The sequence below is a fragment of the Malaclemys terrapin genome, chromosome 1 (assembly GCF_027887155.1).
Source record: "Malaclemys terrapin pileata isolate rMalTer1 chromosome 1, rMalTer1.hap1, whole genome shotgun sequence".
Lineage (NCBI taxonomy): Eukaryota > Metazoa > Chordata > Testudines > Emydidae > Malaclemys > Malaclemys terrapin.
The window spans coordinates 326,920,136-326,945,143 of NC_071505.1; the positions used below are offsets into that span (position 1 = coordinate 326,920,136).

A 25,008-nucleotide genomic window follows, 5' to 3' on the forward strand; every position below is an offset into this window, starting at 1 on the left:
TTGAGAATACTCCTGCCACCAGAGTAAAGTTCGGTTTATTTCTGTGGAAATTTTCATCAAAAATGAAAAATCATTTTTGTAAAAATTTTTCATGTAAAAGTTTGATCTTTCAGTGAAAATCAAAATGGTTTGGAAATGCTGCTGGCCTCATGGGAGTTGTATTCTAAGGACCTCATGCTCCCTTTCGGTCCAGGCTCCCTGAAACAGTTACTCCTTCTGGTGAGGGAGAGGTTGCAACATGAAAGCCCCTGGCCATGGTGAATCATGAGAGACATGGCCCAGCCAGGGAGGACAATGGGGACATGAAGAAACTGAACTACAGCCCTTCATGAGGAACTGTGACAGGATATCTGGCTCAAAATATTTCAGTTTTCAGCCTAAATATGTAAGTTTTCCATAGTCTCATAGGGTTAAAGTCTGAAGGGACCTCCTGTGTATCTAGGGCCACTAATTTCACCCAAAATCAAAAATTTCTCCAGACACTTTTCAGTTGGTAAAATCTCATTTAGTTGAAAACTCAATTTTGCACTAATTTTTTTTTATAACTAACTAACTAACTAACTAACTAGCGTATGTGACCTGCCCAATACCTGAGATAGAATTGAAGTCTAAAGGGATTGTTACTGCTTATGGTCTTCTCTGCACTTCTGAGGCAGCAAGGGGAACGTGATAAAATAAAATTATGTCAGGGGTTTGAAGTAATCCCTGCTATGCGGAAGGGATACAAACCACTACAACTGGCACTGTCAAATAACACCAGCAGTATTGTAGGGATGCGTGAACTCACAAAACAAATATTGAATACAGAGGGTTTTCAGCATGGTAGATGATGATGACTTAAATATCCTATATAGGCTCTTTTCACCCATAGCTTAACTCCATTGATTTTACATCTGCTGCAGTTTTTGTGAGATATTGGGCATTAATATTTTGTCATTCAAACAGGGTAAAATAGCAAGATGGCATTCACATTAATGAGATGTAAAGGTCTATATCTGCTTGCCAGGCCAGTACTAAAAAGATATGCTACAAGCAACAGACAAATAAGAATCTCAGCTTTTTAACAGTATGTGTCATATGTTTCTAGTCAAATAATTCACACTTTTAACCTGTTATTGGTGCCTGAGTCTACCAGTGCTTTATTGATACTGGTCTAGAATTGGACTAATGTAGGGTTATATTAGTCCAATTCTATTATCTTCTCTAAAAGACTTTTCTAAAATGTAATAGGCTTCCACTGTCAGGAAGTTTAACCTGGGTTCTATTCCTGGCTTTGCCACTAAGCTACTGGGTGACCTTTGGGAACTCACTTCATCACTCTATGCCTCAATTTCCCCATCTGTAAAATGGAGATAATGATATTTACCTTTGCACTTTGAGACCTGCTGATGAGAAGCATTATATAAGAGGTAGGTATTATTATCAATAACCTTCCCCAAATGTCCCTTAACTTTTCAGTATGCTATGATCCTTCGGTCTCTTACAGTACTATGTTTTGGATTACTTCAACCCATTTTCCAAAATGATTACTTTCTTCCTTTGTTTCAGTTTCTCTAGAGCTATTTATGTTGCTTCTCTGCCCTCAGTGTTCACAATTCCTCCCAACTTAGGGTTAATTCTTATTATTATTTATATTATACCAGGGGTCGGCTTGCATGCCAAAGGCGGCACGTGAGCCGATTTTTACCGGCACGCTGCTGCCAGCCGGGATCCCGGCCACCGGCCCCACTCAGCCCGCTGTCTGCCTGGGTGAACGGAACCCTAGGCCAGCAACGGGCTGAGTAGGGCCGACGGCCAGGACCCCAGCTGGCAGGAGCCGGCGGCCGGAACTCCAGACTGTCAGTGGGCTGAGCCGCTCAGCCCGCTGCCAGTCTGAGGTTCCGTCCGCTGGCCTCACTCAGCCAGCTGCCTGTGTAGGGTTCTGGCTGCCAGCCCCTTGCCAGACGGGGTCCCGGCCCTGCTCATCCCACTGCCGGCCTGAATGGACGGAACCCCGGGCCAGCAGCAGGCTGAGCGGGGCCGACGGACGGAACCCCAGACTGGCAGCGGGCTGAGTGGCTCAGCGTACTACCAGTCTGGGGTTCTGTCTGCCTCCTGCGCTGACAGTCTGGGGTCCCAGCCGCCGGCCCCGCTCAGCCTGCTGCTGGCCTGGGGTTCCGGCTGCTGGCCCCTTGCCAGCCAGGGTCTTGGCCCCATTCAGCCCGCTAATGTCCTGGATGGCTCAGCCTGCTGCCGGTCTGGGGTTCCATCCGCCGGCCCCTGCCAGCCGGGGTCCCTGCCACCGGCCCCACTCAGCCCGCTGCTAGTCTGGGGTTCTGTCGGGGGGCCCTGTAAATGTAAAATGTGTTACTGGCACGCGAAACCTTAAATTACTGAAGACTTGGCACGCCATTTCTCAAAGGTTGCCGACCCCTGTATTATACTATCAATGTGCATGGTGCTTGATAAGCGTGATCCTTGCCTGTAATAGTTTACAATCTAGGGGCTTGTCTATACCAAGAGTTAGTGCCTGGCAAGCTGGGGTGTAAATCTACAGCACTCTAGCCTGCTTTGTGCTAATTGGCTGCGTGGAACCTGTGGCCATGCACTAAAAGTTCCATAGTGCACTTCGATCTACTGCTGTTTCAGAATGCAGTAGGTCAAAGCATACTGCAGAACTTTTAGTGAGAGGCAGCAGGGTACACATGGTGACTTAGTGTGCAGCAGCCTATAGGGCTGTCAAGTATCAGGGGGAAGCCATGTTAGTCTGTATCTACAAAAACAACAAGGAGTCTGGTGGCACCTTAAACACTAACAGATTTATTTGGGCATAAGCTTTCGTGGGTAAAAACCTCACTTCTTCAGATGCATAGAGTGAAAGTTACAGATGCAGGCATTATATACTGACACATGGAGAGCAGGGAGTTACTTCACAAGTCGAAGTTGCTGTTGATTTACAGCGCAGCTTACTGCACAGTAACTCTCCAGATAGACGAGCCCTATGTGTAGAAAAAGACATGGGATAACAAACATCTGGGTCAGAGAAGGGAGGATGGGGGTTACAAATACAATTTCATGTGGGTACTTTGGTCAGTTATGCCAACATCCTGAGAGTTTGGCTAGTTTTCCTTTATTTTAGTGTGTTTTCAAGTTATACATTATAGGAGATATTTATAAATATATCTGACTATAGCATCAATTAATGTGATTAACACACTTTTTAAAAGGCTGGCAGTATTTGCCTGAAATACCATATCCTGTCAGCCAGTGTTGATCTTGCTGGGAAACAGATTAAGGTATTCTGGTGAACTGTAACAGGTGGTTTGTTACTCTGCTTGGATTTAAGAGGGGTGGACTCTTTAGAGAGAGAGGATCAAGGCTGTATCCTTAGCAGTCCTGCGGTACGAATCAGAGTGGGAACTCAGCCTGGGGAGAAGACCTGAGCTGAACTTTACATGACAGTATTTTATTAATAAAGCCAATTCCCAAGAAGTGAGAGAGACCTGGCTCGCAGTGTGAGATCTGAAAGGCACCTGGTCATTGTGCTGTTTACGCTGATACCTAGATTCCTGATGAAGATGTGAAATAAGACGGGATGAAACATCAATCAATGTGGCACACCACTAGACACCTGTGCCCACTCAATACTTTGCTGTCATAATCCTTTGTTTAAGTACCTACCATGAATCGTTTTCAATCACACAAGTGTTTCCAATACATATAGATTTCTGGAGTTCATATGCCCCTAAATTTGATTCTATCAAAAAATACCACACATCTCTTGTCTCTCTCAGGCCTGATCTGCACACAGTTTTTGTGCCCCATAACTACTGTGCCTAAGGCAGTGATTTTTTTTATTGAAATAGTTATTGCAGTGCAACCCCTAGTGTGGGTGAAGTTACACCAGTGTAAAAGTGCTTTATGTCAGTATAGATTATTCCCCTTCACTTACAAGCAAAAACCCAGGGCCAATAAGAGGGTGGGGCCAGGAGGGCCATTTGGCCTGGGCCTCAAGCTCAAAGGGGGCCTGAAATTTAGACACTTGATATAGATTTTTCCTCAATAATTAGTGCATTTGCACAGAGAAGGGCTAGAAAAGCATTTGTTAAATAAAAAAATATTCAAATTATGTCTCACTCTTTTTTTGGTGCCTTATTTTGTTTTTCATGTATTGTCATTTTTTAATTTTTATTATGGCTAGGGGGCCTCAAAGCTGGAAGTGGCCCGGGCCTCTCTGGATCTCTGAGAGGGCCTCCATAAGCCATACTAGTATAATTACCGTATATACTTGTTCATTAGCCTGTTCGTTTATAAGCCGACCTCCCAAGATGGTTAGGTAAAAAGAGCAAAAACTATATGACCCTTTCATAAACCAACCCTATATTTCAGGGGTTGGCAAACTTTGGCTCCTGGCCCGTTAGGGTAAGCCTCTAGCGGACCTGGACGTTTTGTTTACCTGGAGCGTTCACAGGCACGGAGCCCCTCAGCTCCCAGTGGCCACGGTTTGCTGTGGGGCTCGATGCCTATAGATGCACCAGGTAAACAAAACAACAATGTATTAGATATTTAATTCAATGATTCCACAGATTTTTAAAATCATCAAATTTTGGTGTAGACCCGTTTATAAGGCAAACCCTGCTCTTTGATGCGTCACTTTTTTACCAAAAATATTCGGCTTGGGAACGAGTATATACGGTACTTTTATACCGGTATAACTGTCTCCACACTAAGGGGGTTGTATTGTTTTAACTGAAATGGTATAGTTAAGTGGTACAACTATTGTGTGCGTAGAAAAGCCCTCGGTCTATGTTTTTTCCCTGTGCATTGGAAAGACAAACTGATGCTTTGAAGATCTACCTTTTGAACAACCTGAGAAGTATGAAAACATTTTGAGTAAAAAGAGCTTATTTCTTTATCTATAGTTATGTATGACAACTGGATTTCTTAATAGGTTAAGGTTTTACATATAACTCCTAAATTAGGGAAAACTATGTGACATTATACTAACTTTAAAAAACATATTCTTGAAACATCAAATGGTGTGTGCTAATTCTGGTTAATGAAGCCTTACTGTTAAGATGTCATAATTCCCTGCTGTGAATTGCTTTCTGGAAGAAACCATCCCGGTTTTAGGGTCAATAAAAAATTTCCCATCATCATTTCCATCCACGATGCTGTAGGAAATTTCTGCATTCGGTCCTTCATCTTTGTCAAATGCAAAAGCTCTGTAGATTGGTTCCCCTCTTTTCTTGCGGTCCCTCTCGGGCAACTTGATCTGATAGACTTTCTCTGGAAACTGAGGCTTGTTATCATTTTCATCCAGAACTTGAACCACCACCCAAACAGTAGATTGCTTGGGAGAGATGCCTCCATCTGTGACCGTCACCTGGATCAAAATATATTTATATATATATACATATATAAGAAGAATTATGGAATCTAAATCTAATGAAACTTTGTAAATGGGTGGAATGACCCACATGGAAAAATAACTCTTTGGCAGTCAGCAAGGTCTTCCCTTTAAGGAGTAATGTTTATAACAAGAAATCCAGCGAGTTCATATAGACATAAAGAGAGAACACAGAAAAATGTCCAGCTGCGGGTTTACTCAGAACCTAGAGCCCCAGGTGTAGAAATCCATTACTTTTTCCAAAACACATTCTCCTGCCTGCATCTCTCCCTCTCTCAAACAGCCCCTGAGCAACGATGCCAAAAGAGATGGAAACAGAATTGGAAATAACCACTTGCTCACCAGGGGATCATGTGGGGCCTTTGCACCACTGCAATTATTTATTTATTTTTTTAAGAAGTTTCCTGATTCATACATGGAAGAGATGTGATTTCTTTATAGCACTGATGACAAATTTAACACATTTCTTCTTAAATTCTGAAAAGATCTCTGTAATTTTTTCATTCATTACCCAGAATCTGACAGCTCATTAATCCCATGATTCGTATGGCTGCAGTGGAAACAGAGATACATATATCAACAGAACAAAACCAGAGACATTCTTAGTAAAAATTCCTGGTGCATTGTGTAAACTATACAGTGAGCTGACAGTAATAAATAAGCACTGCAATCTGAGGAAAAGAAGAGTTAATTAGGAAGTTGGCAGAGACTTAAAACAGAATTACTAATAATTTTAATTATGAAATACTGTGAAAATGAAATGATCCAAGATCAGCAAAAAGTCGAGAGACTCAGTAATACTAATTTTTTTTTAAATCAATCAATATACATTTCAAGCTTTCCCCCTATCTTTCAAGTACAATTTTAACAAGTTAAGTAATAAGGCAGAAAGAGACTTCTTGCATGAAAGAAGCTTGGATTTGCTTTCAATTAAATTTGCTAACATGCCAATTCCCACACTAGCAATTTTTGATGGTGGTCAGCCAAGATATTACATACTTTCTAGTCTGTCTGTGCCGACCATTGACAGCAATGACTCTGCTGGTTAACTGCTCAATGGGTTATTTTTGTCTAAATGTCTCCTTTTTTCTCCTTACAAAACGAAGTCCCATCTCCCAGTCCTCAAAGAAAGCAAAATTGTTCTGGAAATCTTATCCCCTGACATTGTTCACCCCCTGCAATTAGAAACCTAGATTTAGAGTAAACACTGATGTGGTCTTGGAATCAGCAGCAGAAGTACAGCATTTTTTAGGAAGGAGGCAAGCTGTTTTTTTCCCCCGGCCTGTTTTTAACCACACTTTTTAAAACTGAAACCATGGAAAGTGCTGGGCTGACAGCTGTGGAGACTCAAACCCTCTCTTTACAGACAACAACTGTTATGGCAGCACACATCGGCAATGAAAGATTGCCCACCTCATCCAATCACTTATCTGGGGAGAGGGACCTGCTCTAGGAGTGTATCAACCTTGGGCATCTCTCTTCAGAGACTGTCAACCTGGGTGCCAATTAATACCGGTTGGGACTGCAGTGTCGTGATGTTCACACTTGTCTGCTGAGAACTGGACTGAGACCATCATTGTATTTCTCACAAGCCACTAAACCACCATCTGTCAGTCACTCCTGGAGCAACCAGCAATCTAGAGGTGAAAGTAGGGTGACCAGACAGCAAGTGTGAAAAATCGGGATGGGGGTGGAGGGTAATAGGAGCCTATATAAGAAAAAGACCCAAAAATCGGGACTGTCCCTATAAAATCGGGACTTCTGGTCACCCAAGGTGAAAGACTCATTTCGCATTGCCGATGAGTTCAACCAAACAGTTCCTCGTCACTGCACTTTAAAAAATATTATTTATCATTTTTAAAAGGCTGCATGAGTGGTAACTGATCTGCCTCTCCCATATTGTGAAGTTAACACCTCTGGAAGTAGCAGTTGCTACACTCAATAAACCCAGGAATGCTAGATCATTTGTAAACAGAAAGCAATACCCCCAATTTATCACTAGCATAAAAAAGTAAGAAAAAATCTGCCATCGTTAAGGATGATCCCACCGTACTTCTGCTCTCTTGCTGCAGAGCAAGACAGGCAGTTGGCATGAGCACAAGTTAAAGAAATCCTATTCCAGGAGTTCTGCTGATTGTAGAGATAAAATAATCCATAATACCGGCAGTACAGCAAGGATGTAGCATACCAAAACAAATGAGTCATGCTAATTTCAACACCAATCAAAATACAATGCAATGCTGTTTATTATTTCTATAATGTCCCTAATACACAGAAAATGCCAGAGAGAGAGGGAAAATACTGATGTTTGCATAATGAAATATGACACTATTATCAGGGAATGATACGTCTTCCAAACTTCCAGAGGAACACTGCGAACAATGGAGAATACAAATAAAAACATTATAGGTGGGGCTGGTAACACAGCCCTATTAAGATCACCTGATACTTCTATTATTAGATCCTGTTTTCACTGCTTATGACTTTGCCAAACTTTAATTGTTTGGGCTGAAGTTTTCCATGCCAGGTGTCTCCCTCAAGTTGGGGTGATTGTTGTTGCTTTATTTTTTTTTTTTTTGGAAGATTTCAGCCAAAATGGTCCAGCATTTTCTGAGAACAAGGCGAGGGATAAATACGTTGTTTTGCCCACGTTAAAAAATTATGGGGACCTTTTCTGAGCGAAGCTCTTGTGCCCCAGGCTTTGGAGCGGGGATGTGACATTTGGCAGAGGGGTAGCCTTTGCATCAGGGATGGGCCTTTTGCTGGCTCCATGAAAATCTGCCCAAATTTCACCAAGTTTATTAGTCTCTGAAAATCAAAGCTCGCACATGCTCAGTAGAGACTTAGATTTTAGCAGCTAAATACCCAGAAGGATCCATGCACACTGGGCACATTCAAGCGTGGGGCTGAGCATGACCTTCCCAGTAACAGCAGCAGACTGTGACGGGGGTCAAGGCACCTGAACTGAACGCAAATCTCTCCTCTGCTCACAATGCCCCCCGATGCCTGGGCAACCTTATTTTGCCTCCCTTGTGCATATGTATAACTATGTAGTCTTTAATTGCATGATCATATGCTATTTTCCCATGGGATCCCTGCCCCATTCATCACACAGGATGGGCCTTCTCTGAAGATGGATCAGGGCTGTGTAATGAAGAAGACCCTGACTCATTTGTTGCAGAAGTTGGAAGGTCTGTAGTGAGTGAAGCAGGGGATTGCAGGAGGAGGAGAAAAAACATGGTGAAAGCAGTTGAATGCTGCTCTGGAGAACTGGATTCTATCTCTGCTTCTGCCACAAGGTTCCCGTGTGATGCTCGGCAAGTCACTTAATCCAAACTTTTTATAAATGGTAATGAATTGTGTGCACCTCATTTTCTGGGTGACTGACTAGAGATCCTGGGGACTGATTTGCAGAAGCACTGAGCCACTGAAGTCAATAGGAGCCGTGCTTTGAACATGTTAAGTGCTATATCATCAGGCCCTATGCATTTCACATCAGGCACCCAAAATTAGTGGATACTTTTGACTTTAATCTCTCTATGCCTCAGCTCCTCTCTGCAAAATGGGGATGATAATATTGTAAAAATAAATTCATTAATATTTGTGAAGAACTCAGGTTATATAATGATAAGCCCCTACAGAAAGGCCACAAGGAAATTAGTGAGTCTGTCTTCAGACCAGGCTTTGTGTACAGGGCCGGCTCTAGGCACCAGCAAACCGAGCACGTGCATGGGGCGGCACAATTTGAGGGGTGGCATTCTGGACACTTCGGAGCGTTTTTGGTTTTTTTGCTTTGGCAGTTGTGCTCCAGGAGGTTTTTTTTGTTTTGTTTTTTTGCTTGGGTGGCAAAAAACCTAGAGCCGGCCCTGTTTGAGTAGCATGCAGTAAACAAGGCATGGGGCCACACACTGAACAATAAGGAGAGAACAAAATACTGAATAGCTGCTTGCTATGGGAGCACCATCCAGTCTGCACTGAATGAGGCAGGGGTCCTGAGGAAAAAATAATGTGAGATCACATAATCTAAGGTTATCATAATGCACATGCACAAGAGGGCGGAATGCTGGCATTTTCTAACTTTTCAGAGCTTGGCTTTGCAACCTGCTAATGTTCTTTTAATCTAGTTTTTTTGTGCACAGAGATAGATCTAGATACAGATGAAGATGCCCTTTTACCAGACAGCAGTGATTCTGGGGCCAATTCTGTTTTGGAGTTGATACAGGATCCAAGTTTTTCTCTCACTCCCTTTTCGCTTTTTTTTAAAAATAAAAAATAAAAAAGTGAATTTTCTAGTTTCTTAATTTACAAACTAGCTTCTCCTATTAGGAAGGCATTGGTACAGGCTATACAGTTAAAAGCATATTGTGATTGCTTCTCAAAGGTGAATTAAAATCCTTTGTTTTACACTTTACTGACTGAATTCAGTCTCCAAACTTGGAACAAAAAAACTTTCAAAGTAAAAGTGAATTTTCTATGGATTTTTGGCAGTAAAATATTCTGTAACTCTGTACAGAAAACCTTTTAGAATACTCCCTTTCTGAATTCTGGAATTCTTTTCCAGAGATTTTTTTTTTAAAGTCCATCTAATATAAGAGCCAGATGAACCATGGGGCTTCAAATTTTACTCATGTGGAGCAAGTTGCAGAACTGGGATCCATCTCATTTCTAGAATACCTTGGACACTGTCTACATAGTGGGACATATAATAAATAAATTTAAAAGTTATTTCTAAAATTTGTGAAACCAAATCTATTCTGCCAATGGCAGCTGACAGATATGACAAATTTCAAGGAACCGCCCCAAGCCCCACTATTGAGTCAAGTGGATGCTCAAGAATCTAACTATTTATATAGCACCTGTGATTGAGAAGAAACCCCCCATTACACTCAAGAAAATACTGAAAACATAAATTAACGATGAGTTCTAAGAATTCCTAACACTCATCATTAAGAAAATGTTGATAAAATAAATTGAGTGTAATCCGAATCTTCTACACCACCATGGGGCTATAAATATATTAATTTTTGTAAAACCAATTTCTGGAACATCCACGGAATGACAAATATATTAAATGATTCAAATATACGTCAATAACAATTGAAGACAGTAATGGTTACAACTAGTAGGGTTAATTAAATAACAGAAATTAATACATTAACAACATTCAAAGCAACCAAAATTATAAAGTTTTACTTTAATCCTAAAGTTTGTCAATTCTGCTCTAAAATTGTACACCCTGGAGGAGAAAGCTTTACATTTAAGCTTCTTCTGGGTGACACAAGCTTTTCAAATTGCCAGGCTCCAGCTTCACATGAAAAGCTCTGAGCGCCAGACAGAGGAAGCTGAAGTGTTAGTTAAAGCTTTATCTCTCAGGCATGTAAATTTAAAAAATCCAAAACCCAACAACCAGAGATCAGATTGAACTGCTATTCCAGTCCCTGGATAGCCCTTTTCTCCACTCCATTGGCCTATCTCCAGCCCTGGATTGTCAGATCCCACATTTAAAACAGATTAAAATAAAAGAGAAAAAAACAAAATGACTTTCAAAATCACCTCCCCCCAACCTCCCTTGCACCCTCCACAACTTTGCAAGTTTAAAGTGTCTCATCCATATTCCCACACACCACAAATTCTGAATAGCATGGAAACAAGAAGATATCTCAACAATCATCCAACACAACACCAATATCCAAGCACTAGCTCATTTACATCAGGACACTCCAACACACCAATATGTTACACTGACCTCTCTAATGTACTCACTTTCAAGTCAACATTATTACAATCCTCAGAGCAAACATCAAATAGTTAAAAACCACACTGCAAGGTAATGAGGTGATCCCCTCACAAACCCCAGAAAAATCTTCTGCAATTTTCTTGGAAACATTGAAATCTCTTGAAGTTCTCTGCAATTTTACAATGGTCTTAGGGGTTATTAATCAAGGCAGTGCTGAGATATACTAGTTCATAGGAAAATTTAATTTATCCATGCTTATCTGAAAATTCCCTTTCTTTGAGTAACAAGGTCCATAGCTTGGTTACCAATGGATACATCAGCCAGCTTACAGCTCTGGAGCAGAACCAGACCTGTCAGTCACTGGCAGCAGAAGAATGCCCTGCTTCCTGGAATAGCATAATTCAAATCTACTTTCCTAAATTACAGACTGTGTTCCTCAATATACACTGAAGGAAGAAATTCTTCTGAAGATTATGGTAAATCCCAAGTAATGACAACAAACTCAAAACCCTGGATGTCAATCGCCACTGCTATTGTGGATGATCCATTTTGTCTCCAGGAAGAGCCAGATCTGTTCACCTTATTACTCAATGAAAGGAAATTTTCAGGTAAGCATGGATACATTTTCCTATTCTTCATTATGCTAAGGTCCACCTACACATTACAATGGGATTTTCATAGTAATGCGCCTCCAGAGTGCGAAGCAGATTCATCCTTTAATTACGGACATCCAAAAAAAGGTAGATTTTATATAAGTAGCTCCTCTGTCTTCCTGCCAACAGAAAGAAAATGGCATCTGCTAACACTGGATGACCAATATACAGAATTTGGTGAACTAATGGCTATCTAGCAGACCTCAGTACCGGAGACATGCCTACTCTGACCTGAGAATGCTGGTGCCCCTAAGCACTGGACTTGCTGCTTAACTGAAGGAGGACTAGTTCCTGAATTTGCTTAGGAAATGAATTCTATGGCCATTGTAAGAATGACTGATCTGAATTAAAATTACAATAATGGGTCTCATTAGAGAAAGCCCCCGAAATAAAAAAAACTCATCGGATTGGAAATCATAGCCAATAGGAAGCCTACATTAGGAAGGGTAGTACATAACGACACACCCTGCAGAGGTTCACTCTGCGGAGTGCTGTAAATAGTAGAGGCTCTGAGGTTGTGCTTTATGGCCTCGTGCAGCTAGAATAAGATTGGTACCGTAAGGAAGTATAATATATTGGGATTTGTACAAAACTTTTCTTAAACATCCACAATACAGCACTTGCAGAGGAATTCAAGACTCTTTCACTGGTTTAACTTGGTAGTTAAACTATGGATTAGTTGACTTCTCTTTTGGGGTCCAGGAGATAAATAACAAACTTCATTCAAGTGTTCATTTTAAACATGTCTGTTCCTGGATAGAGGATTAATCTTGCAACAGCAGACCTCTTCTGTGAGACAGACATCCAAAGATCCAATGTGAGGTTAATCAAGGCAGAAAGCCATAGCCTCTTCAGCCAGAAAGGGATAAACAGTCACTCCATCTCTCTTGGTTCCTATTTTTGGGAGTAGTGGAAAAGGTGGAAACACATATAGCAAGGACCTTGGATAGCTTGTAAGATGTCCCCACATCCTGGATCGTGACACAGAAACAGACTACAGGGCACTTCATTTTCTGTTTCGAGGTGCAAAGAAGTTGACCGCCAGCCCCTCTGCCAATCTGACTTCTGCCATGAGGGACATGGTGTTCATCTCCCCTTTTGTGGGCAGTGCACACAGGAAACTTTGCTCCGCCCAGGAGAGGAGAATTTCTCTCTGGTGTAGGGCTGCTTATGTTCTTCCCAGTTATTATGAAAAGACTATCAGACTATGATAAAGGGTTAATATGGCTCAGAAAGGGCTAAACAACCTGATAGGCCACAGCTGTGGGAAAGTTAGGCTTGACAGGAAAGACCTGATTGAGAATGGATCCCAGCTGGACAGGAGCTGACAGGGCTGGTATAAAGTTAGGAAGTTTGCAGGAAGGGGGCTGTAATGTGGAAGCCAGCAGTTACTCTCTGGGCTTGAGAGGGAAAGGAGGAAACCCAGGGAGAAAGTAGAAGCCCTGGGATCCTATCCTTGAACAGAGGGTTTACCCAGAAGGGTGGTGGAGTGGAAGCCTGAGAGAGGTGGAAAGGAAAAAGCTCAGGGAAATGGCAGCAAGTTTTGGGACTGTGCAGACCTTGGCCTCTGATTCAAGAGCCCCTGAGCTGGAACCTGGAGTAGAAGGCAGGCCTGGGTTCCCCCACCGGCCACTACGGACGCCACTCTGATGTGAACTGGATGACTGTTGGGAATGATACCTGGCCAGCCAGTCCAGGGAGCACCCCAAGTCACAAAGAGGAGGCACTGCAACTCCTGGAGCATGAGAGGGGCCGCAGCACAAATAAAAGATCAAAAGGGGTGTCAAACCAGATGGAGCTATTCCCCAGACACAGACACAAGCAGACACCCCACTGTGACATAGACACACTAACCGTTGTGACCAGATCAGGTCTGTTTTCCATAAGAGGTGTTCGAAGACCTCATTGAGTCACTGACTTCCAGCTGGTGGGTGCTGTGCTCTCTCTTTCTGGAAACGGTTCCCTGGACAGAATCGGATAGATCCCACCATAAAAAGAAATCTCCCAATTGTGGGAGTGAAGAATATACAACTGGAACTAGCTTTCTGCTGATCAATGATATAGGGCAAGATGCATAGGGGACATCCAGAATTACCAGATAGGTATCACATGAATTGTGGATTACGGAAGCATGCCTGTGCATGAGAGCAGAATTTCCAATAAGCTCCAGTAAGAAGTGGATTCTTGTTTCTGTGACACCACTTGTTTTTCTTATGATCATCTTCATCTTTTATTAATATTCTTGAGGTGAGACCTTGTACCTGATAGTATTCATCCTCAGCCCAGACCTTTAATAGACTTCCCTGGCACAATGTGTCTGTGTTTGTACAGAATCCAAGGAACCATATCAAACTGTGTGTTTGCTTCAGCTTTCTCTCTGTGTAGGGCCTAGATCAGAAAACACTGTCCAGGAAAAGATAGATGCATTTCCTTCTCTTGTAAAGCCAATATTATGTGCTAACAGGATCCTGGAGAGAGACCCTGGAACAAAATGCTAATGATCAAAGTTTGAAAAAGAAAAAGGACTCAAAAACATTAGGATTGTCTGAGGATCGTAAGATGGCCATGCTTTGAAGACAAGCCTCTAATAGATTCATAGGTTCCTAGATTCCAAGGCCAGAATGGACCATTGTGATCATCTAGTCTGACCTCCTGTATAATACGGGCCATAGAACTTCCCCAAAATAATTCCTACAGCATATCTTTTAGAAAAACATCCAATCTTGGGTTTAAATTTGCCCTTATTACAATTAGGAACTTAGGTAGATGTTTCAGGCGGGGTCCTGCTCTGCTTGTCCTTGATTTTCTGAGACTAGAAATAGGAGGGTAAGTGGGTTGCAATGGTCCTATTTGTAGATGATGGATGATTTCTTTCATATTGTGGCTTTTCTATGGGTTGCTTTCTATGTCCCAAATCTGTTCCTGAAATTCGTGCACAGTTCTATAGGGTACCCACTTTGGGCAATGTTCAGTGACCTCATTTGATCAAAGCCATGGATAGTCCTTTTACTCCCAAATTGAGAGAACTTTAAACCAACCAGGGTCTAACTTCAGACATGGCTGGTTGAGCTGCATATAGCTCTGAGGCAATAAAGGACAGTTACTGACCCGGCATTGGTTCTAGCTACCACTTGCAAAGAGTACTTCATGGACTACTTCAACTTGCCACATGACTTGTATTCCTTTTTGTAATGTCTGGCAGGAGTCAGAATCATAAGTCAACTTTTCTGATGACTCTTAATAGCCTCATCTTTCCATGAAGTTCCCACTGTATTTTTGATAGCTGGCAACAGCTTTGTCTGAGCATCTCATCCCAAGGACTAAAGCACCATACATTTGCATGGAACAGATCTGAATCCCCACTTCTTCTTCTTCCTCTTCCTCCTCCAAGGAGAAGCCCTTAGGCCATGTGATTTTTAGGTTAGGAGGGACCACAAACATACTATTCATAGAATCATAGAACTGGAAGGGACCTCGAGAGGTTGTCTAATCCAGTCCCCTACACTCAAGGCAGGACTAAGTATTATCTATACCATCCCTGACAGGTATTTGTCCAACCTGCTCTTAAAAATTCCCAATGATGGAGATTCCACAACCTCCCTAGGCAATTTATTCCAGGGCTTAACCACTCTGATAGTTAGGAAGTTTTTCCTAATGTCCAACTAAACCACCCTTGCTGCAATTTAAGCCCATTGCTTCTTGTCCTATCCTCAGAGGTCAAGAACAACACATTTTCTCCCTGCTCCCTGTAACAACCTTTTATGTACTTGAAAACTGTTATGTCCCCTCTAGGTCTTTTCTTTTCCAGATTAAACAAATCCAATTTTTTCAATCTTCCCTCATAGGTCATGTTTTCTAAACCTTTAATTATTTTTGTTGCTCTTCTCTGGACTTTCTCCAATTTGTCCACGTCTTTCATGAAATGTGATGCCCAGAATTGGACACAATACTCCAGTTGGGGCCTAATCAGCATGGAGTAGAGCAGAAGAATTACTTCTCGTGTCTTGCTTACAATGCTCCTTACAATATTCACTATGTTAGCACTGCTTGTGAAATCCTGTGGAGAAACTCATGGTGTCACATGACTTGTTCGCATTTGTTTTTTTAGTTTGCTGCAACCTGAGAGTTTCCATACTCAAAGGAGGGAGCTGAAAGGATGCCTGCCTGGACATGGCTGCCTATGAAGGGTCCATATGGCGAGGAGCCCATTGCTTCAGGTAAAAATCTCCCTCTGTTAGAAATGCCGACTTCCTGACCACCAAGAAAAATAGCCGCATGTATCTTTGTAGCAATATTAGGTTCAGTTTTGATTGGTGCACACCAAGGAACCTTGTGGCCTTATAAAATGGAGACTGGTTCTTCCAGATATGGGTTGCTGTCCCTCTCGGCACTCCATAGCCAGCTGCTGGGAAGAAGGTAGCTACAGCTGTCTCAGGCCATTACAGATTTCCTAACTGAACCTATTTGAACCTGTAACTCTCATTTGGAGTTCCCTAAAGAGGAAGAGTTCCCCTTGTGGAGGCGTGTGTACACATGCCTAGAGAGATCAGAGCATCTATGGACTGGTCCTTTGTGCATTGATCTGTCATGTTTACTCTACAAGGGTGATCAGGGGAATGCAGCACTAATGACTATCCCCCAGGCTGCACTCCATGGAGTGAGCAGAGGAACCAGGTGCTGGATTATCTGTCCCACTGCACTCAGTGAAGGTGACTGGGGAAACAGCGGTGATTCTATTATTTATTTATTTCCCCCTTGAGAGTTTGTCCCCATAATCCTACTTTGGAAGGCAGAATCAAACTGGGCTCTGAGACAGCTCTGAAAATACTTCAAGTGGCTGGCATCTCCCTGTCCTCAGAGAGGCAGGGGTTCTCTCCTCTCCCCCACATAGAATCGTAGGACTGGAAGGAACCTCGAGAGGCATGGGTCCCTTCTGACTCTCTCTGAAGGAAGGTTCAGCCTGGGTCTCAAGAATGGGCTTCCCAGAAGCTCTACCCCTCTCTAGTGCATGGGATCCACATGGGTCAGATGGGTCTGCGTTTGCCATTGTGGTCTCAGCCTGGGATATCAGCATGGATCCCACATGGGGAGAGGGGCTGTGTCACAGGGTCGGTGCAGGCTGTCCCACTTTTGTGCCTGCACCCTGTGTTTAGGCTGGTATAATAAAGAGTCTTCCATGCCTTCCTTTTGCTGGATCATCCAAGGGTCTTTATTTACAGTGTTCGTGCAGTTCCCCGGTCCCCCAACAGCTAGCGCCCCACAGACCCTCCCCAGGGTCTCCTGCCTTTGAGGCTTCCCTCTTTGGTAAGGAGACAGCAATACTACCCTCCGGTCTCCTCCCAGTCTAGCCTCCCTCTCTGAGGTTTCTTCAGGGTTTTTATAGCCCTCCCGGTGCCTCAGCCCAGCTGTTAGTACTCAGCTCAGCATGTTCCTCTGAGCCAGCCCTGATTAGGGCTTGCAGCTGGGGTCCCTGCTGAATACCTGTGTCTCTACCCTGGCCTCCTGGCCACAGAGCAGACTGCAGCCAGCGTTTTCGCAGGGCTTTAAAGGGGGTTTTACCCCTGCTGCGTTTAGTGCCCTCCATCTGCAACCCAGGGGAAAGTGGAGGGGAGGAAGCAGCTGAGTTCCACAGTCAGAGGCAAGGTTGCTGGCATGGCCTAGAGGGTCTCAGGTGCAATCATCTTCAGGCAGAGGGGGGCTGATTACCCTGGAGCCAGTTCTTTTCCAATCCTTCCTAGCTCCTTTCCTGCCAGGGATGGGGGAGCTGAGGTGACCCTACCCAGACTAGGCTGTGAAGGAAACTGCATTCTACAGGGGTGAAAGCAGAAGGCACAATCCTTTCCTTCGGCATCTCTGGCCCAGCTCGCTCCCTGAAGCCTACAGGGGCACCAGTTGCTACCAACACCTCAGACAAGGAAGCAGAGCTGCAGAGATTGTCTCCCCGAAACCAAATGAAGCCACAGGATAGGGCTGGGCATTAGCTAGCCAGTACTCAACGGAACTGTTAGCCTAAAAAAATTGAAGTAAAGTTTGGAATTTCCCTCTGCAGCAGGGAGGTCTGGCTGAGCTGCCAGCCACTGTGGAGGCAGAAAAATATGGAAGTGAGAGTTCAAGAGGCAGGGCATTCCCCTCCTGCCACTGCCTGCCTGGTGTGGTTCTGCCTCCAAGTTGCAAGAACACTGAAGTATCCATTGGATCTGATCTGTGGATGTTAGCATGAAGAAGAAAGATAAAGATTCTGAAGGCAGAAGCATTTCAAGAAAAAGACAAAGATAGCGAAATACAGCATGTACCTGCACTCCAGAGAAAGACAGGAATAGTGGCTACATTGTTCCAGAGGTTTCATTTAAAACAATACCCAGAATCCTTAGTGGCAATAGCATAAACACAGTCAAATTGCTCTTCTGAGTTAGTGTGTGTGGAAGGTATGGTTATTGTGTGATCTCAGTGCAAAATAAACAATCAGTGTTTTAGGGAACTCTAGGACAATAATTTTTGTAAAATGTGTGATTTACTATACTAAATTTAGGGCTTATTGATACAAAAATCAACACACAATAGTTCTAAGAGATCTTGGAAGTAAAACAGACATGAGGTGGGCAGCTGTTCAGTTCATTTAATCTAATGCAAATTTCTGAAAAACACAAATGACTCCAACACCTAATGTAGAAAAGACTGCCAGTTATAGCAATGGGACTCATCCCTGCTTCTCTCCCATTGGAGAACTGTTAATCTGGTACTCTTATGTTTTCAATCATGAAAATTAATCACTCACTTTGGCCAGATATGATAAATGAGTAATTTACAATTCAGTTTTAACAACAGTCTGTTAAAGACACAAACACTCTAGGTAGCTGATTAGGAAAGCCACTGATTTCAGGCCACATCCAAGCTGGAAAATGAGCACAACAATTTAATATTCAAAACTAAAGATTAAATTGTCAGATAATTTCAAGGCCCTAACAACAAGTATTGCTAACAAGAAGTTTAAGAACATTTACTAAGAAAAAAGCTTTTGTTACTGAAAAAAATGAAAATAGTTATTGGCTTGGAAATAAACATTTTCAATCCAAATATTACAGGACTGTAATAAGAAAAGTCTTGATGTTTTCGAATCAAGACTGGATACCTTTCTGGAAGATATGCTTTAGTTGAAAACAAGTTATTGGGCTCAGTACCGGAATAATTTGGTGAAATTCTATGACCTATGCTATACAGGAAGTCAGAGTAGGTGACCAGGACATGACCACTCAAAGCAGCACCAGATCCTGCCATAACAACAGATTCAAAACCGATGATCAACACCTCACTTTTCAAGATCAACAGGGCCTATACATCTATCACAACATGTGGTATATCTCATCCAGTGCATCAAACAAGACAATCACGACACTCTTGAATGAACTCAAAAAGAAAAATGATAGAAGATAAAAACATCACGTCACTGATGGACAAACACTTCTCACAAAATGATCACTCTATATCTGACACCTCAGTCCTTGTTCTCAAAGGAAAGTTGCACACCTCCAAAAGACAAGCCCGGGAGTAGGGTTGCCAACCCTCCAGGATTCTCCTGGAGACTCCAGGAATTAAAGATTAATCTCTAATTAAAGATTATGTCATGTGATGAAACCTCCAAGAATATGTCCAACCAAAATTGGCGACCCTAGTGGTGCTTAAGTTCGTAACTTTGCTAGACAAAAATCATGATTCTATAGAGCAGTGGTTCTCTCTATAGAATCATGCAGCCCAATTAGCATACAGCTGCAGCCCAGCTGTGGGCTAAAGAAAATTTCAAAATTTGCCGCTCTGGTCTGGCAGAGGGCGGGGCTGGCTGAGAGGGAGACAGTGTCTGGCAGCCTGCTGGAGCACTCCTGCCAGCAGGGAGCTGGTGAGTGCCGCAGGGGGGCAGGGTGCGGGAGAGTGGGTCTCTGGGCAGGTTTGTGGGGAGGGGAAGCACTCTGGGCAGTGAGAAGGTCGGGGGCGCTGGGAACTAGGTGACTCGGGTCCTGGCTGCCAGCTGCCTGGCCCTGTGTTGCGGGGTGCGGTGGCCCAGCGCTGCAGGATGCGGCTGCCCGGCCTCACACCCTGCTCCTGGCCCCGCTCTGTGGAGGGTTCTCTAAGCATAGGGGACTGGGTGGGGGGAGGGGACGGGATGGGACGTTGTGGTGGGCCACGTAGGTGGCCCACAGTGATAAATAGGTTGAGAACCACCGCTATAGAGACACTGGTTTTCTGTCTCATTACCACAATCAGTAGCCCACTAACCATCCTTTGTCCTGTGACTGCAGAAGTGTTAATTGCCCACTTGATCTTCAATGGTCTCTTGCAACATGTGTAAACTCCTTATGCCTAGCAATCTGTTCCACCTTATATTTATCTGTGACACTCTGATTATCTTTCACAGACCTGAAGAAGAGCTCTGTGTAGCTCAAAAGCTTGTCTCCATCACCAACAGAAGTGGGTCCAATAAAAATTATTACTACCTCACCCGCCTTGTCTCTCTCATATCCTGGGACGAATATAGCTACACCACAACTGCAAACAAAATTTAAATACATACATTTATTTATTGACCTAGTTGTCTGAAAGTCTAAAAAGCAAACAAGGGGAATAAATAATGAAAAGCAAATTATATTTACATTTTAGTTGTAATAATCTAAGTTATTAATAGTAAAACAGGCAAAGATTTTTTGATTATATAACATTTTTTACCGTGTCCCTTTAAAAATAAAATACAGTCCCCCATAGACACTGGTTCAGAGGTTCAATACACTTGGAGTCACTATCAATCTTTGTGTACTAAGTTATATTTATGGCACTCTGGAATGGATAAGTGGAAAGCTTCAAAGAAAGAGATATTACTCCATTAACTTCTCATGACAGCACAGCAGTCTGCTACATGTCAAGAGAAAATCCCACCTATCATCTCTCATTTGCTATCAAGCTGCCAATGCTCGCCCATAATGCCAGACTCCACTGTCCATTTGTGGAGTTTTCAAAAATGCACCTCCAAGCTTTTTCCCAGCCTGCCCCACATGCTTGGTAGGCACTCCATGTAAACTTCCACAAAGCTAATATTCTCCTTCAAATCCCACCTCAAAACTCTTCTTTGCCATGCTGCCTGCACAAAATGTGACAGTTGTTAGGCTGCTATTGTGGCAAGACCACTGCCTATCATGCTGTCCTAGAATGTCTTGTTCTTTCCTTGTACTCCCCCATCTGTCTATATCCACCTGTTGCCTCGTCTTGTACTTAGATTGTAAATTCCTTGGGGCAGGGGCTGTCTTTTTGTTCTGTGTCTGTACAGTGCCTAGCACAGTGGGGTCCTGATCCATGACTAGGGCTCGTAGGCTCTATAGTAATATAAATTAGGTGCCCAGGCTCCCTAAGCAATGCATGGGGACGGTTAGGTGCATAAGAATGCAATTCACAAATGCCAGCATGCCAAGCTGGGAGCTTCCTAAACTAGCCAATAGGAAATGCCAAGGAGAAGGATGCAGCCTAAACCCCGCCTCTCAAAGGGAGTTAGATGCCTCAATCCAATCTGTAGAGAGGCACCTCCCTGCACTCAGGATTCACAGCTGTGAATGCTCTCCTGGAATTAGGCACCTAAGCCAGCCCAGACCGTTCTCAATGGAAAACAACAAGGAACAGGAGAAGGTGGTGCCCCTCTCATACCCTACAGGCCAGTGATTAGAGCACTAACCCAGAATGAGAGAGATCTGGGTTCAAATCACCCCTCTGCCTGCTGTGGAGCAGGAACTTCAACCTAGGTCTTCCACTTCCCAGTGGACTCTGGGCCAGAGGTGTGTGCTCCCTCGCTCTTGTTGAAGCTGTTCTGTGTTGTACAAAATACTTAAATGGTCATTGGCCAGACAGAGAGTGAGACTGACTCTATAGTCCAAGGGCTAGGATGCCCACCTGGGACACAGAGCTTCCAGTCCCTGCTCCAGTGAATAAATATACAAACTTCACAAGGCTTTTTTGACCTTTTTCATGATCTCTTATATTATTTCACTTGAAGAAATGTTCAGGTTTTACCCACCTATGTTAAGTGCAAAGACTGTCTGCAGTCCAGTAGTTCCTTTCCTAACGTACCTAATGGAGCATCTACGTTAGCCATTTGTGATTCTTTCTTCTCTGGGGCTGAGGAAGACTTGTGATCAAATATTGATATTGAGAGCTGTTCTTCTATATCCTTGCCTAGCTCCACTTTTGCAGATAACAGTCTCCTTCAAAACTCTTATCTCTAAACTTCAGAAAATAGAGTAGCTCCCAGCCTGACACCTCTTAAAGTCCTCATGCCCGCCTGCAGAAACGTATGCATCAACTACTAAGCTCATCACATTACCATTCTCTTAGGAGACTCATCTACCCTTCATTTTCTATTCATAAAACTTACTTGATTCCAATCTTCACTATCAGCAGGAACTAAACACCTTTTTCAAAGTTTCCTTAAAATTATGATGATTGCTATTCAATTCTAATCTCTTCCCTTTCACATAGGCTAGCCCAATCTCTCCAATCACATGAACTATTAAGAACAATTCTGCCATGAACAAAGACGTAAGATTTTAGTACCACTGTGATGGAGTGTTCACTCCACACTAATCCTGGAAGGGTTAATAGAAGCCAGAGAGGCGAATTAGCCAGAGACTGCACCTGGAGGGGAAATAGGATGCAATGAGGCTTTAATTAGGGATGAAGTTCACCTGATCAGAAACAGGCAGGGCTTCTATAAAGCCAGGAAGCTGCAGTCACAGTCCCTGATACAAGGGGGGAGAGTAGGAGCGCAGAAGGCAGACCAGGGAAGGAGCAGTAAGGGCTGAGAGAACAGCCCTGAACTGCTCCTTCGAGGGCCCCTGGATTGGAACCCAGTGTAGAGGGTGGGCCCTACAAGCCACTGTGGGAGTGGCGTGGGGAGTGGAGATATAGACTGCCTCAGACTGTGTGGAGACAGACTCTGGTGAACCCCCACACACACACGGGGGGGATGATGGGGAGTTGGTCGGAGGACTAAGCCACTAAGGAGAAGTGCTGCAGCTCCTTACCAGCAAGAGAGGGGCAGCAGAGCGAGACAGCAGGCTGAGCGACTGCTGGATGGGGCGTGAACAGTGGTGAGCTAATTTTCCAGGTGTACCACTAGGAGGCACCAGAGCAGTGTAGAGAGCAGTGCCCTGTCACAACTGCTACCAACAAATTGCCCAAGCTGTACCCAATTACCTTTTGTAGTTTGTTTTATGCTTTAACTGTCTCCAGATAGGCTGTGTTCAAAATACGATTCAACTTAACAGACACTGTAAAAAATTAATCAACAGCAGAAGTGGTACATCATGTCCTTGCTACAGTCTGCAGACATACCATTTTTTACCATGACTCCTCCAAGCTAAGCAATGTTGGTGCAGGTCAGCTCTTCCATGGGAAACTTCCCAGGACTGTACTGATGATTTAATATGTAGCACTCTTCCCTCTGATTCATAATAAACCAACGTCACTGCCTGGTGTTAGCACGTGCTGTAATGTTGAATGTGCCGTTTCTCAGATAAGACATAATACACATGTCCCGGACTCCATTTTCTTTAAACCGCTCCTGGCATTTATTGAAAGATGTGCGGTGTTTATTGTACTATCCTGGCCATATCCCAAAGTGAGTAAATATATTCTGCCCACCTAATTCCCACATTTGTTGCACCTGGATAACAGCCATTCTACCCTAAACTATAGGGTAGAACTGCAATTAACAAACAGTTGCTAAGTCTCATATCAGAAGTAGCTGCATTCTAATAGTGGATGATGCAACCTTTTGTGTAGGTCTGTTATGGATGCGCTGACATTTAAAATGAAGCTTTTAAAGTTTTATGTGTAAAAAAAAAAGTGAAAAAAAATCTGCAAAATAAAAAGACTTCTTACTACTATACAAATTACAGGTAGAAAAGACCTATTAGTCCATTCCCAGGAGAGGCCAGAATTATTACCTCTAACTCCAGTTACCTCTAGTTGTCTGTGTCCTAACTGATGCAGAGTTGTGCCACCGTCCTTGGGAGACTATTCCAAAACCTACAGCATCCAATCCTCAGGAAGTTTTTCCTGATATTCATCTTATTCCCTTTCTTAATTGTATCCCATCACTTTAAAATGAATACTAGTTGAGAGGAATGATGGAAAATCCCTAAACAAAATCTACACATAATTGACCATCAGGTGGTCAATTTTACTACTTAATTTCAGAATCAGTCTGGGCCTCGTAGCGGACAGGCCCCAAAATTCCCTTCAGATGCTATTTTTGGAGAAGTTTTTATCTTCATGATTTATTCTTTTTTCTCCTTTAAAGTTCAGTTATCAGTCTTGAAAACCCTGCCTGGAAAATGAAAACCAAATTGTGTCTTTTTTGGCTCACCTATTGTGACCAGCACAAAGATTCTGCAATCGGAACTCCATTAACAATTCCGTTGATGCCAGGATAAAAGCCAGTTTTCCTTTTCCATAGGTGCATTGGGTCTGCAATTCTCACCGGAAGTAACAAAACCGTATTTTCCCATTAAAGTAAGTAGATGTGGCTCTGAATACATTTAGGGACTGATTCACTGTTGCCCTGAACCGTATGTAGTCATTTTATTTTAATTTTTATCTGAACAGCCCAGATATGGTTAGATGTATGGGCTGCTAGTAATACACATTGAGAGGCTAGAGGTAAGCAGCATTGCCCTGCCGAACCAAGTGCATGTTGTCCAGTGAACCAGATTTATTGCAATCTGCTCAGTGGAGAAATACATCAGACGTGAAATTCTGGCCCTTTGAAGTCAGTGGAATTTTTCCCATTGACTTCATTGGGGGTAGGATTTCATCCCTAGTGCTTACTAACTTTACTTGAGTCCACGTATAGCCTTTGCCTTACCTTGGGCTCCATGCTGCACAGCATGCAATACAAGAACCTGCAGGATCCAGGCCTTTGCCTAAAGGAAGGGGTACAAAAGATGTATACAACTGTCTGGATACAGCAATAAATATTAGAGCAGGTAAGGAAAAACATAACATTTTTACCCCACGAAAAATGTGTCCCCTTTTCGTTGAAGAAAATTAGCTATTTCTTATATACAATATCAGGGATTTGTGTTTAAAATCAGCTATTCCTGCTGACTCATTCTTCCCTCATATAGGCCTCATCTCACAAACAGTTACATGTGTGAGTGACTTTTAGCATGTGTGCAGTCTCATACTACTTACAG

General features: G+C 43.1%; 1 protein-coding gene across 4 annotated transcripts in view; it reads right to left on the reverse strand.

The window, feature by feature from the left end:
* FAT3 (FAT atypical cadherin 3) overlaps positions 1-25,008 on the reverse strand; it is a 572,988-nt gene that overhangs the window by 141,526 nt on the left and 406,454 nt on the right. For all 4 annotated transcript variants that reach the window (XM_054015671.1, XM_054015669.1, XM_054015670.1 and 1 more), the window contains exon 5: positions 5,051-5,365. In XM_054015671.1, the coding sequence (XP_053871646.1) occupies positions 5,051-5,365 (315 nt within the window). The remainder of the gene's footprint in view (positions 1-5,050; positions 5,366-25,008) is intronic.